Raw genomic sequence first — 17,008 nt, 5'->3', positions numbered from 1 at the left:
CAGCTGGAAAAAGGAGTACCTGATGAAGGAAAGACAGAGAGTCACAGTCGAAGGTGAGAGGCTCAAGATAGAGGAATATTAAAAGTGGGGTTCCAAGTGCAACCACTTCTGTTTGTGATTTAAGTGAATGATCTAGGGAAGGAAATAATTTCGTGCATGGCAGTATTTGAGGACGATGCGAAGAAAACGAGGAATGGGGTAAAATGAGGAACTACAGAAAGTTATAGGAAGACCTTAACAGACTCTAAAAAAGGCGAAGAAATGGTTGCTAGAGTTCAACCCTACTAAGTGTAAGGTAATGAAGATCCAGGATAGCGAAAGAAAACCAGAAATGGAAGGCAATTACTGAAATCGTAGAGGAAAAGCTAACTCCATCACTCGACCAGGAAGCACGCAAACATATAGTGATATCGGCAGGATATCGATTGCTCCCGAAAATTAAAAATTCATTTAGAGACCTAAATCAGGACTCAATGTAATCTATACAGCTTTAGTCAGTGTTCCTTTAGCTTTAGGAATATGCAGCATTGGTCTGGAATCTGTAAATCTTGGAGCCTGAAAGTTGAACGCGAAAAGTATAGTAGAAGTTTGGAATGGGTTGTGGAAACAGCACCTAGCAACACTGAAGGACAGGAGAAGCAACAGAGGACATATGATCACGATATACATGATACTGAGGGGCAATAGACAAGGTACACAAGGACAACCTCTTTAAACTAGGGCCAGAAGACCTAATCTGAAGTTGGAAACACAGATGAATCGAAGGAAGGGAAATAACTATCAAGGGAAAGCGCCAAGCTATTACGACTATATAGCACTGGGAAGGGATCAGGATTTGGGATGGGACGGGGGAAAGGAATGGTGCCCAACCACTTAATGGACGGTCGGGGATTGAACGCCGACCTGCGGAAGCCACCTCCATACACAGCTTCAAGGTCTAACTCTAACATTTGAACGTCAGAATAGTTGGCATTCACAGGCCAGATTCACGAAGTAATTACGCAAGCACTTACGAACCTGGAGCCAGATTCACGAAGCAGTTACGCAAGCACTTACGAACCTGGGGCCAGATTCACGAAGTAGTTACGCAAGCACTTACGAACCTGTACATCATTTCCCACTCTTTGGCGGTTTTGTTTACAATTATTAAACAGTTAATGAGCTCCGAAGCACCAGGAGGCTGTTTATAACAACAACAACAGTTGATTGGCAAGTTTTCATGCTTGTAAACTGTTTAATAAATGTAACCAAAACCGTCAAAGGTTGAAGAAAGATGAACAGGTTCGAAAGTACTTGCATAACAGCTTCGTGAATCTGGCCCCATTAAGAAGAGCATCAGGGGAAAGTACTCACTTCCCCCCATAGTTACTAACAGGAAGTAGTAAGTACTCCTGCGTTCTCATGCACTCTGGCTGTGAACTCAACTCCTTTCTATTTTCTCTCTAGCTGTGATCACCCTGGTTGCCGCGTTCTCTTCACTTGCTCTAAGAGTTGTAAGTTTGCGTTCACTTATTTTTAGAGCTGTAAGTCTGCGTTCACTTATTTTTAGAGCTATAATTAGTCTGCGTTCTCCCATTTTTAGAGCTGTAGGTCTGAGGTCACTCATTTTTAGAGCTGTAGGTCTGCGTTCTCCCATTTTTAGAGCTGTAAGTCTGCGTTCTCCCATTTTTAGAGCTGTAAGTCTGCGTTCACCCATGTTAGAGCTGTAAGTCTGCGTTCACACCTTTTTAGAGCTATAACTCTGCGTTCAGCTATTTTTAGAGCAGTAGGTCTGCGTTCACTCATTTTTAGAGCTGTAAGTCGGCGTTCACTCATTTTTAGAGCTGTAAGTCTGCGTTCACTTATTGTTAGAGCTGTAAATCAGCGTTCACCCATTTTTAGAGCTGTAACTTTGCGTTCACCCGCTCTAAAATTATGTTCCTTTGTCCGTTCACGAGGTCGCGTTCTTTCTTTCGTGATGGCAGAATTGCGTTCGCGCGCTCTGGATGTTAAGCTAATTTCGTTATATCGTTCGTTCTTTCGTTCCTCTTGTTAATGCTAACCTCGTTCGTTCGTCTACTGTTGGTAACGAACGAGAGGTAAACGCAGACGAACGTAGAACTCAACGAACGAACGTATGATGGCGAACGCAGCGCCAGCAACAGCAATGAACGAATGAACGCAGCGTTCGTGCGTTTATTGATGTTGTTGGCGCTGCGTTCGTGCGTTTTTGGCTGTTGTTGGCGCTGCGTTCGTGCGTTTTTGGCTATTTTTGATGCTGCGTTCGTGCGTTTTTGGCTATTTTTAATGCTGCGTTCGTGCGTTTTTGGCTATTTTTAATGCTGCGTTCGTGCGTTTTTTGATATTTTTGATGCTGCGTACGTGCGCTTATTCCTATTCTTGATGCTGCGTTCGTGCGTTTTTGGCTGATCTTGATGCTGCGTTCGTGCGCTCTCCGCTGCGTTTTTTTCCCGGTCGTTGGTACTGTTGGAGGCTGTATCATGTCCGTTGGCTGACAAGCCTCCACCGTTAGTTTCGCTGCCGTTGGCTGAGTGGTCTTCGTTGGTTGGACGTTGATTCATGCCTTCAATTACCAGTGAGTGTAATTGTTCAGTGTAATTGTTCAGTGTAATTGTTCAGTGTATTTGTTCAGTTCCTTGCAACTCTACGAGCCTTGTTTAATGCTATTTAAGTGCATTCATTATTTTTTTTGTCCCCCCACTGTTGTCAAATGTCCATTTACCGTTTTTTTTTGTCTTTTGTTGTTGCGAATATTCATATTGTTTCGTGTTCCTGTTGGACAAAAATTTCATTCGTGGTTAGAATTTTTATGTGTTTTTTTTCCTGCTCATATTTTGTGTATATATATATTTTTTCATGTTTCTTTCATGTTTATTAATTTTTTTTTTTTTTCTGTTGTGTATTGATAATTTTTTTTCTTGTTGTATTTATAGGTCTATATATATTTTTTTTTTCATTTTGTGGATTGAAATTTTCGTCTATTAGCTGTTTGATTTCTGGGTTATTGAAGGTGTTATTGAGTTCGTTAACTATTGTATGTGGGCAAGTTCTCTCTCTCTCTCTCTCTCTCTCTCTCTCTCTCTCTCTCTCTCTCTCTCTCTCTCTCTCTCTCTCTCTCTCTCTCTCTCTCTCTCTCTATATATATATATATATATATATATATATCTCATAATCTCTCTCAATATCTTTCTCAATATTTTTTATTCTCTCAAAATCTCTTATTCTCTCTCAATGTCTCTCTCTCTCTCTCTCTCTCTCTCTCTCTCTCTCTCTCTCTCTCTCTCTCTCTCTCTCTCTCTCTCTCTCTCTCTCTCTCTCTCTTTCTCTCTCCTCTCCCCCTCCCTTTCTCCTTCCCTCTCCCTCTCCTCCTCTCCCTCTCCCCCTCTCCCCCTCTCCCCCTCTCCCCCTCTCTCCCTCCCTCTCTCTCTCCCTCTCTGTCTCTCTCGCTCTCTGGTGATGGCATGTAAGGTAACCAACAACCAACTAAGGGAGAGAGGCAACGAGCCCTTGAACGACTGTGTCGCCAACCAGCTAACGCGATTAACCAGGAAGAGAACACACACTCACTACATGCTCGACAAATGTAAAAATAATTAAAACAAATTGACAAAAGTGAATCTCGTTTTTTCTCTGTTTCCTTTGACGTGTCTGAAACGATGGACTCGCAGAAGCTCTGTTTGCTTGTTGTGTTGTTCTAGATTGTAATAGATTTAATGCCAGTTGCCTTGTGAATTACCTCGTTAGCGTAGGAGGCTTAGGTCTTCGACAAGTATCTGCGTAGGTCTATATGATATGTTAATTGTGAATATGTACTCATCTTGTGATTGAGTGCACACACACACACACACTATATATATATATATATATATATATATATATATATATATATATATATATATATATATATATATATATATATATATGTGTGTGTATGTATATACAGTATACATAAAAATGTTACGGAAATCTGTTTCTTTGCTTCCACTTATGGTCCGCATATATAAACTTTTAGCTTCACACCCTTCAGTCACCAGCACTTCGAAGACGTCTCGAAACATGATTCGGATATTCTTCGTTTTCTGTGAAGCATTCTTCGCTCGAGGCCAGAATGATCTCCTGTCTCACCTTGTGAATGAATTTGTTTCGATCTTCCTCGCCCGCTGCATGGATTTCATTCCGCGAAGTTTGCATACTGCTTTCATTGTGACTATGGGTGTCTTCTATGGAATGCTGTTGTATCGTAAGGGTAGTGTTGATTTTGAGTGCTACCATTTCTGCTGGGACGATTTGTTTCTAATGGTTTGAGTTGATGAGTTGATATTGGTTAAGTTTTTCTCGATTAGTCGAGCGTCGGAGCTGGCTGCTTTCAACTAGCCTAGCGTCGAAGCTGCATTCAACTAGCCTAGAGTCGAAGCTGCATTCAACCAGCCCAGCGTCGAAGCTGCCTGCATTCAATCAGCCTAGCTTCGAAGCTGCTTTCAACCAGCCTGGAGTCGAAGCTGCTTTCAACCAGCCTAGCTTCGAAGCTGTATTCAACCAGGTCAGCGTCGAAGCTGTATTCAACCAGGTCAGCGTCGAAGCTGTATTCAACCAGGCCAGCGTCGAAGCTGCACTCAGCAATTAGTATGAACTGTCTGGTTGCTTCAACGCATATATATGGTAAATCTCTGTGATATACCAATTGGTAAAAATGCCTGAAGGGTTCAGGAACGAGGGTTCGATTCCATTGTATGACTTGAATACTTTCTCACGCGAATATGTTCAATCATTCATTTATTCATACAAGAGTTCTTACATGTGTATACAGCCACTAGCACGCATAGCATTTCGGGCAGGTCCTTAATTCTAATTTTCCCCTGAAAAACGACACGCCAAATCGTTTAACAATTAGGTACCCATTCACTGCTGGGTGAACAAAAGCAACAGTTAAGGATTGCCGCTCAGTCGACCCTCCCCGGCGAGGATACGAACCCAGGCTAAAGTGCTCACGAAGCACCCGGCGAATATCTTACCCCCGTGACTCCCGGGAAAGCATTTGAAGAGAGAGAGAGAGAATTCGTGGAATCACCGGAGCGTCCTAAAGCAGTTTTCAGGTCGAATGACCACGTTTTGTGGCGAACCCCGAGGCCTTCCGCCCCCATCTCCTGTTAACCCACAAGTGGCACCAGAGACTTGTCAGAGCGCCTGGCACTGTCCTCCGAGTAGCAGCGATTGGGCTTCGCCTATGCAGTTGCGACATAGCACTGTATAGACCTAGTGGTATGCATGGATAAGCTTACAGCTTATAGGCTATTAACTTTGATATTATTGGCTTGTACCCGTGTACGACTTTGGGCAGAGAAGGTCGCCTAAAGGGCATTGTTCTCTCACTAAAAGATTAGCGTTGACCCGCGGGCTTCAGGTGAAGCATTAACCAACTACTGAAGCATTGTGTTAATGTCTCTTGTAACCCTATGGGGTCTCTTCTGATCCGGCTGGTTAGGTGGATAATTTTGGATTGATGAGAGACGTTACTGGTTAATGCCTGTGATGTCATGATAGACGTACTGTGTGACACATTATAATCTACAATGATCATTATCTATGAGGTTGATGTTGCTTTGTCTTCATGTTGCCAGTAGTACAGATAGTACACATAGTACAAGGAACACAGATAATACAAGTAGCACATTGAGCAGTTAATAGCGACCCTACCCCCACCCCCCTCGTCTCCGCTAAGACAAAGGGAAGTACTAACAGTACCTCTAGCAAGGGTGTACTGTATCTTCCAAGAAGTACATATACCGACACCTGAGTCAACTCACAGACTATTGCACCTTCCACCAGATTTCCCTACATACACACACACACACATTAGGCAACTCATAATCCTATGGCCCGGGGATCGATCCCCGGCGATGGCGGAAACAAATGGGGGAGAGTTTCTTTCACCCTGATGCGCCTGTTACCTAGGAGTAAATAGGTACCTGGGAGTTAGACAGATGTTACGGACTGCTTCTTGAGTGTGTGTGTGTGTATGAAGAAAAAATCAGTTGATTGATAGACAGTTGAAAGGCGGGCCGAAAGAGCCAGAGCTCAACCCCCCCCCGTCTAGCACAACTAGGTGAATATAACTAGGTGAATACACGCCAGTCTTGGCTACACCAACAGAGAATATAAGAAGGCAATCCAATTTTATCCATTTTGACTTCTTCCTGTTTATCTGCCTCGTCTCTGAACAGATGTCAAAATGACCCATTTTTTCTGTATAGGTGTTTGTCTGTAGATGTTCCTTGTCGACTTCCCCCTCGCCTGTATTGGCAGGGGATGAGCTCCGGCTCTTGGGCTCCACACTGTGGTGAGGTAGTGGAGATCTGCGTCCTCTTAGGTATCTTGTGTTATAAATTTCAATGGGGCTTAATTTTACCTTTTATTGGTTGTAAGAATGGATGTATGTGTGTGTGTGTGTGTGTGTGTGTGTGTACTCATCTAGTTGTGCTTGCGGGGGTTGAGCTCTGGCTCTTTGGTCCCGCCTCTCAACCGTCAATCAACAGGTGTACAGATTCCTGAGCCTATTGGGCTTTATCATATCTACACTTGAAACTGTGTATGGAGTCAGCCTCCACCACATTACTTCCTAGTGCAATGTGTGTGTGTGTGTGTGTGTGTGTGTGTGTGTGTGTGTGTGTGTGTGTGTGTGTGTGTGTGTGTGTGTGTGTGTGTGTGTGTGTGTGTATGTGGGTGTGTGTGTGTGTGTGTGTATTCACCTAGTTGGGCTTGCGATGGTTGAGCTTCGGTTCTATGGTCCCGCCTCTCAACAGTATGTGTGTGTGGTTATTTTACGCCATATGTGTTCCAGTAATCCGTATGTGATGGGTTTAAAGCCATTTTTCGACGATTTACGAAGAGATAGTAACATTTATTTATTCGCTAACGAATTGTATATTTTTTTTATCCCGTGCACTGTTCTTTTTTCCGATTTGAAGATTGGTTAATTTTCTAATGCAGAAAGTTCTGTCAGGCATTTGTCATTAGCCTTGTGTTCAAAACATAAAGAACACACACACACACATACACACACACACACACACACACACACACACACACACACACACACACACACACACACACACACACACACACACACACACACATGAATATGGAATATGACCTTACATAAGGACTAAGGAATACATAAGGAATATGACCTTATAACAGAAAACAGAAGAGTAAGGGGAGACATGATAACCACCTACAAAATTCTCAGGGGAATTGACAGGGTGGACAAAGACAAACTCTTCAGCACGGGTGGGACACGAACAAGGGGACACAGGTGGAAACTTAGTACCCAGATGAGCCACAGAGACGTTAGAAAGAATTTTTTTAGTGTCAGAGTAGTTAATAAATGGAATGCACTAGGAAGTGATGTGGTGGAGGCTGACTCCATACACAGTTTCAAATGTAGGTATGATAGAGCCCAGTAGGCTCAGGAATCTGTACACCAGTTGATTGACAGTTGAGAGGCGGGACCAAAGAGCCAAAGCTCAACCCCCGCAAGCACAATTAGGTGAGTACACACATCCATCTCTATCTAACTGTCAATTAAACTCGTGGACACAAGTACAAATTATAAACAAACCAAATGGTGTGTTTGCTGCATTTAGCTAAAAACCAGTGAAGTGAATTTGTGGCCGTCATATATGTCAGTGTCAAACTGCTGTGCAGCTAATTTTTACCAACTAAATGACAGCTAAGCGAAACTTATCGCGAGGAATGAAGCTGTTGAAATAAACATATCACTTCACCTTTATCAGTCGCCTTTGCAATTGTAAGCTAAATGTTATTCGATTTTGAATTAGACACTTAATCTGACCTGGCATAATCGTTTTGTACAAGTTCTTAGGAATGAAGTTTGGATTTCTAATTCAAATCTGGGTTTATTGACTAATATTAGTACGAGAGGTTTTGGGCTTTAGGGTTGACCAGACTATATACACACTGAACGGTGAAGGGACGACGACGTTTCGGTCCGTCCTGGACCATTCTCAAGTCGATTCTCAAGTCGTCGTCGTCCCTTCACCTTCTAGTGTGTGGTCTGGTCAACATACTTTAGCCACGTTATTGTGAATCATCGTCTGCACTGGGGTTTAGGGGTTTAAGTGTGTTTTTACGAACTACTCTGGCTCTTCCCCCCCCCTCTCTCTCTCTCTCTCTCTCTCTCTTTCTCTCTCTCTCTCTCTCTCTCTCTCTCTCTCTCTTTCTCTCTCTCTCTCTCTCTCTCTCTCTCTCTCTCTCTCTCTCTCTCTCTCTCTCTCTCTCTCTCTCTCTCTCTCTCTCTCTCTCTCTCTCTCTCTTTCTCTCCCAACATCTCTAACCCACTAACTTTTCCTTTAGGCTCTAACCTCCCTTTCCACCCCTCTAACCTTTCCCCCTCCTAATAGGGATAGTGATTAGCAGTAGTTGTGTTGTGAATATGACCTTATAACCTCCTACACAACCCATTCCACCAATTGGATATATATTTGTACACGCTATCACAACCCCTACCTCCTCCTCCTCCTTCCTATCACCCTATTTCCCACACTTTTCTCACACTGTTCTCCACACCCTTCCCACACCCTACCTACACCCTACCTACACCCTTCCCACACTCTATCTTAACCCCTTTTGTGATTAAGCATACCCTTCTTCACATATTTAAACAATACCATACACATACAGCATACCATACACTACATAAATACACCATGCCATACACTACATGTAGACAACATAACTGCCACCACATATATACAGCTTACCCAGCACCACATATATACAACACCTTAAACACTCACACACATATACAAAATATATATATATATATATATATATATATATATATATATATATATATATATATATATATATATATATATACAACATACCACGTTATACAACATAAAATACACTACATAAATACAACATACCGTACACCACATATATGCAACATACAGTACTACTCGCATACGCAACACAACATACTCTGGGTTAATTAGGATTATTAATTAAGCGAAAGCTAAAGTTATTAATAAACATGTTTGGATAAGTGACAAAACCTGATATAACCAGTTAATCGTGGTTTGATAAATGGGAGTGAGAGTAGTACGCTAATTAAGGAGTAATTAGGCCGGCTTGCGCCATACGCATGCGCAGATGAGGTGGGGGAGGGGAGAGATCGGCGCAGTTGGATGCTGCGCACGCATGCTGCATACTTCTGTATGCGCGTGCGTGTGTGTGTGTGTGTGTGTGTTGCGTGTGGTCATTTGTAGGTGAACAGAGGCATCAGGTAAAAGAGATCGGTGCCCAAGGGTGGGTGGTGGAGGTCTCCATGCAGGTGAAGGAACTGAACCTGGGGTCTCTCGGTTGTGAGTCGACGACAGAGCCGTTTCACAGAAGCTGAGGGTGGCACTCAAGCTGTGGCTAGGGCTGTGGCACTCAAGTTGTAGCTTGGGATGTGGCACTCAAGCTGTTGCGGTTACGGTCCTCCAGATTAGTGGTAACCTCGCTGGTAGTGACCTCTAACGGTGACCTCTAACGGTGACCTCTGGTGAGTGTTGTAAATAAAACACACACACACGCACACACACACGCACACACACGCACACAACCACGCACACAGAGCCAGAGACTAACACATGACAACAACAAACAGACAGAGACAGATAGACAGACAGACAGACAGACAGACGAACAAACAAGCCCTAGGACAGAAACATATCAATGAAAGCGACACCGGAGTCTCTCTCTCTCTCTCTCTCTCTCTCTCTCTCTCTCTCTCTCTCTCTCTCTCTCTCTCTCTCTCTCTCTCTCTCTCTCTCTCTCTCTCTCTCTCTCTCTCAAACTGCCATCTCAGTAATTAAATGCTTTTTTCTACATACAAGTATGTCGCTCAGAGGCACAAAGCGACTGCAATAACCCCCCAAAAACATCCACCTACCCACCCACTCCTCCCCTGCAGTTACAGACTATTGTAATTCAACCGTAACATAACAGTCGTGGAACAGTCATTTAACAGTTACGAGAAAACTGTGCCCAATTGGTACCACCTGCTAGCAGGCGGGCTCACGCCGGCTCTCAGGGGGTAGAAAAAAATATTAATGAAGTTTTGAATGCGTTAGCACCTGGCTACCTGTCTCATTATGTCGTTTAATGGTCATAGTTATTGTTATGGTGATGGGGGAGGATAGGTGAGTTTTTTGTTTTCCTTCAGTTTGGTGTTCCAGAGGTTTTCAGGATTACCTGTGTGGTGTTCCAGGTGTCTGGTTTGCAGGATTATCTGTGTGTGTGTGTGTTTCAGGTCTGTTCAGGAGGATTACCTGAGTCAGATGGGAGTCTGGTCAGGAGGATTACCTGAGCTAGATGGATTAATCAGGTCCATTTTCCTTTTAAATCCTGCGTCTGTAAGCCCCCCCTACCCCCCCTCAACCTAACGTGATTAAACTGTTTTTTATTTCTTCCTGATTGGCGCCGTTTAGCATTTTTGTTGAAGGGTTTTTTTTTATTTCATGCTATTTAAGCATGTTTTTTTTATTTATTTAGGAAGAGGGAGGAGGGGGGGGGATAGCTTTTTTTTCTGCGTGAGTAGTTCCATGCGTTTTCCCCTATTTTTCATATATTTTTTTAGATTTTTGCATACGATTTTTTTTAGACAATTGGTGTTTTTCCCATTTCAGATTAGGTGACGAACTCTGATCTGGCAATCCCGAAGACAGTGCCTGGTAACTCGAATATCGGGATCTAGAAGTTCTCCTCCAAATCTTTCAGTCATTCATTAAGGCGAGTCGTTCTATAGAGTCTGACGTGGGTATACTCACCATAACTGGGTTGATGAGTGTCTGGTGAGTGCGAGATGAGTAAGGTTGGGAACCAGACCAATTCTCAGGATCCTCAAGCCGTCAATTCCAGAACCTTCGTGGGCAATCTCAACACCTTCCAGTGCACGAAGACGGATGTAGAACGTATGTTTCAACGCTACGGACGCATCGCAGGTAAGTAAATAACTCCTTCGACCCCCCCTTTACCTTGGGGTAGGAAAGTGTCTAGGCGCTGTTACCTTAAGGTGCTTGCGAGGACTAATGTCTCCCCCGCGGCTCGATCTCTGACCAGGCTTCCTGGTTGGTCAAATAAATTCATTCGGAGGGTGACAAGACCACTCACTAGAATGTGAAGGGACGACGACGACGTTTCGGTCCGTCCTGGACCATTCTTAGGTCGATTGTTAGGTCCGATGGACAATCGACTTGAGAATGGTCCAGGACGGACCGAAACGTCGTCGTCGTCCCTTCACATTCTAGTGTGTGGTCTGGTCAATATACTTTAGCCACGTTATTGTGACTCATCGTCTGCTCATTCGACGGGTTTTACATCGTTTTAATCGAATGATTTGATAAGCGTCTAAATTAACGTGGCTCCCCCTTCAAGGTTGGTTTCGTGCGTTGTCTAAACCCTCCTCAAGTCGGACTTGAACTCAAGTTCGGAGAGAACGACCAATAGATTTTTCAAAGTCAAAGTTGCGGTCCTTGATTATTTTATTAAACTACCTAAATTTGTAAGTTCGGGTCGATAGTACGTTCAAATTACGGTGTATTAGAAGAGATGCAAGATGCGAGAATTTTATGTTGAGAGATAAAACTCTTAGAGACTGAGAGAGAACGACTCAGAGAGAGACAGAGAGAGACCGACTCAGTGAGAGACTGAGAGAGACCGACACAGTGAGAGACTGAGAGAGAGACCGACTCAGTGAGAGACTTAGAGAGAGACCGACTCAATGAGAGACTGAGAGAGACCGACTCAGTGAGAGACTGCGAGAGAGACCGACTCAATGAGAGACTGAGAGAGACCGACTCAGTGAGAGACTGAGAGACCGACTCAGTGAGAGACTGAGAGAGACCGACTCAGAGAGAGACTGAGAGAGAGACCGACTCAATGAGAGACTGAGAGAGAGACCGTCTCAGTGAGAGACTGAGAGAGACCGACTCAGTGAGAGACTGAGAGAGAGACCGACTCAGTGAGAGACTGAGAGAGAGACCGACTCAGTGAGAGACTGAGAGAGACCGACTCAGTGAGAGACTGAGAGAGACCGACTCAGTGAGAGACTGAGAGAGACCGACTTAGTGAGAGACTGAGAGAAAGACACTTTTAAATCAAAGGAAACACAAACAGAATGCTGAAACAATGGACTCTTCTGGAAACTCCCCTTCCAGAGGCTTCAAGTATGTCAAAACCCTCTCTTTCAATACCTGGGGCATGAAAGGCTTCCTCTGCGGCCATTCTTTCATTGTAACATCTTAAAAAAAGGCAACTAGTTTCTTCCTAACCAGAAACGTATTGAACCCAACCAACAAATTCCGTTCTATCTTGAGGTTATCTTGAGATGATTTCGGGGCTTTTTTAGTGTCCCCGCGGCCCGGTCCACGACCAGGCCTCCACCCCCAGGAAGCAGCCCGAGACAGCTGACTAACACCCAGGTACCTATTTTACTGCTAGGTAACAGGGGCATAGGATGAAAGAAACTCTGCCCATTGTTTCTCGCCGGCGCCTGGGATCGAACCCAGGACCACAGGATCACAAGTCCCGCGTGCTGTCCGCTCGGCCGACCGACTCCCTTCCCTATTCGGCTCCCTTTTCACTATTCTAACCGTTTCATAAAGGACATTATTGCGGTGATTTCATCTTTAGTAATAACAAACGGATTGGTCAATTCCGTTGACTAATTAACGTATTGAGAGAACTGATGATTCACTTACGTTCTCTAGGATGCTCAACATATTCTTCATCTTCCTGAAAACAATAGAGACACGTGATGAGTTCCGAAACAGCATCTCCCTTTTATTTGTTTTTTTTTTTACTTTTTTTTATCATTAGTTCCATAAGTAAATATCTTGGAGCATTTGGTTTATTGGTCTATGTTTTTTCCTCAGAATTTGTTGATTGTTTTGAAAAGTTGTTTGGAGTGAAGTTTTGACTCTTTTAAAGAAGGTTAAGACATCTACGTTCTTCTAGGAAAAGTTTTCTATTTTCATAGGAAAAGTTCTCTATTTTCTTAGGAAAAGTTTCCCCGTTTTATTAGGAAAAGTACCCTATTCTTGAAGGAAATTTTCACTATTCTGTTTAGGAAACGTTCACTATTCATTTCGGAAAACTTCCCTGTTATATAGGAATAGTTCCCTGTCCTTTTTTGAAGAAGTTCCCTCTTAGGAAAAGTTCCCTGTTCTCTTAGGAAAAGTTCGCTATTTTATTAAAAGTTCTTTATTCTTTTGGGCAGTAAAGTACCATAGATAAAATTAGCCAAATCGTACACAGAAGTAAACTAAAGATCGATACCAATGGTAAACCGATGAGTATTTCAGTGAGTACGAATGTTGAATGTTGTGATACCACAGGAAGGAGTGTAGACTAGGTATTCTGTGATGTTACCAGAAAATGTCGCCCCCTGTGGATATGTAGTGATGCTGGTACATATGTGGCCAGTCGCATGTGAGGGTGGAGTATATTTGAGTATGTGGCTGGGAGGATATGATGTTATATATGCTGGGATATACTGCGACATGGAATGGATTTCCGGGTGCCCATTGGGTGCTCATTTCGTGATGGACTGTCCTGTTTGGAAAAACAGAGTCGTTTCAATATTGAGGAATTTGTTGAAGTGAGTTGGGAAGGATAGGCTGAGATCCACGTATCTATATCCAGGTATTTATTCTGTTGTATATACATTCTGGATATCTGGTAATATTCTGCTGTATATATATTCTGGATATCTGGTTTATTCTGCTGGATATACATTCTGGATATCTGGTTTATTCTGCTGTATATACATTCTTGATATCTGGTATATTCATTATGGATATCTGGTATATGGTATTCTCTTCATGGATATCTCGTATATTTCTTCATGGATATCTGGTACATTCCTAAGGAATATTGGGTATATACATTCTGTACACATTTTGTATATATTATAGATAGCTGCTATATGCATTCTCGATATATTTTGAAGGTTTTCTGGATATCTCTTAAAACCTACATTTAGGAAATAATATATTCATTTTGGATATATGTTATATATATATTCCGGTATTCTACTAGAGTCAACATTTTGGATATCCTATATTCCTTCTGTATATATATATATATATATATATATATATATATATATATATATATATATATATATATATATACATATGTTACACATATTCTGGAATTAGTATAAACATTCTTCATTAAACACACACACATACACACTCATATATATACAATAGAGGGAAACCCGGTGGTGTTTGGGATAGTCTCTCTGTCCCAAGCCATTATTCGATCCCCTCTATCTCTCTTATCTATCCCATTTTCCCAGTTTTTACTTTCCCCGGTCACCCTATGTCTCTATCCACCCTCTTCTCATCTTTTTTCCTCTATTCTTTGCCTATTTCTTCGACGCTCCTCTTTATCGTCAGGTTTCTAAACTCGAACAGAGATTTCAAGCGAGTTTGACCACAAGAGGCAAGCCAAGAGAGGCACAGATAATGTTTACAAAGAGTTACACCACAAGAGGCAAGCCAAGAGAGGCACAGATACTGTTTACAGAGACTTACACCACAAGAGGCAAGCCAAGAGAGGCACAGATAATGTTTACAGAGACTTACACCACAAGAGGCAAGCCAAGAGAGGCACAGATACTGTTTACAGAGACTTACACCACAAGAGGCAAGCCAAGAGAGGCACAGATAATGTTTACAGAGACTTACACCACAAGAGGCAAGCCAAGAGAGGCACAGATAATGTTTACAGAGAGTTACAACACAAGAGGCAAGCCAAGAGAGACACAGATAATGTTTACAGAGAGTTACAACACAAGAGGCAAGCCAAGAGAGGCACAGATAATGTTTACAGAGACTTACACCACAAGAGGCAAGCTGCAACATTTTATTGTGTAGGAACATTGAAGTTAAAGGCGTTGGAGAACTCTGACGGCGCCTCTTTCCCTCCAGGGAGCAGCGGTGGGATGTTGCCAAAACGTTTTATATTCTGTGGAAAGTTTAGTGAGAATGACGGACATCATGCTCGTCTCAGCGCCCATCGTTTTGGAGTTTCGCTGAAACTAAGAGCGTGAAATCTGTGGGTTAAATGCTGTTGCGGAAGGGCGCTGGTTACCAGCTGTTTCTCCTCTTCAGCGAGAAGAACTACTCGAAGATAACTCGAGTTCGAGAAGAGATACAGGGACTTTAAGTGGAGTACTTCGGCAGGAAAAAAGGAGAATACCTCAGAGGATACTAAATGCCCCCGAAGGTGAGACGAAATGCAAATGGATAAGGCCACGGATGAGCCTGGAATGGGAATGGGAACTTGACGGGGGCCATACGTTAGCTGGGAATCAGGGAATGGTGATTGTGTTGTCTTCTAGTGTCACCGGGAAAAAACCCCGCGTCATTGCCAAGACCCAGAGTGAGAGGCAGGAAAGACGTCGTTGAAGAAATTCCACACCAGATTTTTTTTCCTTGTGTGGGGGAGGGAAGATAAAGGTAGAAAGAAGAATTTATTTTGTTTTTCTCCTTCAGCTTATATTCTGTTTTGTAATGTTATCGTCTGGTGTGTTTCTAAGTGGTTTTAACTCGTTTTATTTCTTCTAATCTTTATTTCATATTTTTTCTTTATCTTTTTGTTATTGTCATTAAATACGGTGTACACACACACACACACACACACACACACACACACACACACACACACACACACATGGGTGGAAACTGGAAACTCAGATGAGTCACAGAGATGTTAGGAAGTTTTCTTTTAGCGTGAGAGTAGTGGAAAAATGGTATGCACTTGGGGATCAGGTTGTGGAAGCAAACTCTATTTATACTTATAAAACTAGGTATGATAGGGAAATGGGACAGGAGTCATTGCTGTAAACAACCGATAGCTGGAAAGGCGGGATCCAAGAGTTAATGCTCGATCCTGCAAGCACAAATAGGTGAGTACAAATAGGTGAGTGCACATACACACACATACACACACATACACACATACATACACACACATACACATAGCGTTCTGTAATAAGGACATCAGAGATGCGAGTGAACGGCCCTTCAGAACAGTGGAAGAAAGTCTGTGTGTGCCCCAAAGCAGGTCCAAGTCTGAACCCTTGGAGAATCGCTTCAGTTAACGAGGAAATCATATTTAATACCCGGTGGTTACAGCCGGGTAACCAACGGTGAAGGGTAGACTCACAGTTACAATTTCACTGTTACCACCTTAGAATCAAACACACACACATGGTTACCAATAGTCAACATCTTATAAGTAATTTTCTCCATATCGATTTCTATGAGTCAAGAATGTTGCTACAATTTTGTCCTAAGAACATTTTCCGACACTGATCTAAGCAATTCTTACTTCAGCATCACAACTAAAAAAAAATTCATCGAAGTCTGTTCATTCAAATTCTAATTTGTTTAATTCTAATTCTAAATTTGTGGGGTTCATTTTAGCTCTGACTTATTGAGGCTAATCCTGTCATTCAGTTACTTAAACTTGTGTGACATAAGATGATAAGAATTTTTTGCCGTATTCTTTTTTTCCCAAAAAGTTTTTTATTTTTAAGTTCGATGCCTTAATTCGTTTATAAGTTTCTAATTTAATTCCTGTGTAGTCACTTCTCTTGTTGGCTAATTAATTTGTATTAAGTTTGAGGTATTTTTTAATAGTTGATATGTAGTTTGACGAGAGGATTTTTTTAGTTCGATCAGAGGCTTCCTTAGTTTGATCAGAGACTTTTTTAGGTTGATCAGAGGCTTTCTTAGTTTGATCAGAGGCTTTTTCAGTTTAATCAGAGGCTTTTTCAGTTTAATCAGAGGCTTTTTCAGTTTGATCAGAGCCTTTTTTCAGTTTAATCAGAGCCTTTTTCAGTTTAATCAGAGCCTTTTTCAGTTTAATCAGAGGCTTTTTCAGTTCGATCAGAGGCTTTCTTAGTTTGATCAGAGCCTTTTTTCAG

At 42.4% G+C, this 17,008-nt stretch overlaps 1 protein-coding gene across 9 annotated transcripts in view; it reads left to right on the top strand.

Annotated features, from left to right (window-relative positions):
* LOC123773583 (RNA-binding protein Raly) overlaps positions 1-17,008 on the top strand; it is a 713,369-nt gene that overhangs the window by 301,751 nt on the left and 394,610 nt on the right. For 7 of the 9 annotated variants that reach the window (XM_069312447.1, XM_069312451.1, XM_069312457.1 and 4 more), the window contains one exon: positions 10,695-11,009. The exons of the other annotated variants lie outside the window; for them this stretch is intronic. In XM_069312447.1, the coding sequence (XP_069168548.1) occupies positions 10,871-11,009 (139 nt within the window). In that variant the 5' untranslated portion in view covers positions 10,695-10,870. The remainder of the gene's footprint in view (positions 1-10,694; positions 11,010-17,008) is intronic. 9 annotated transcript variants of the gene reach the window in all.

This window comes from Procambarus clarkii, chromosome 72 (assembly GCF_040958095.1).
Source record: "Procambarus clarkii isolate CNS0578487 chromosome 72, FALCON_Pclarkii_2.0, whole genome shotgun sequence".
In the NCBI taxonomy this organism is placed as follows: Eukaryota; Metazoa; Arthropoda; class Malacostraca; order Decapoda; family Cambaridae; genus Procambarus; species Procambarus clarkii.
Note: the sequence above shows the minus strand (reverse complement) of the source record. Positions and strands in the feature narration are given on the sequence as shown.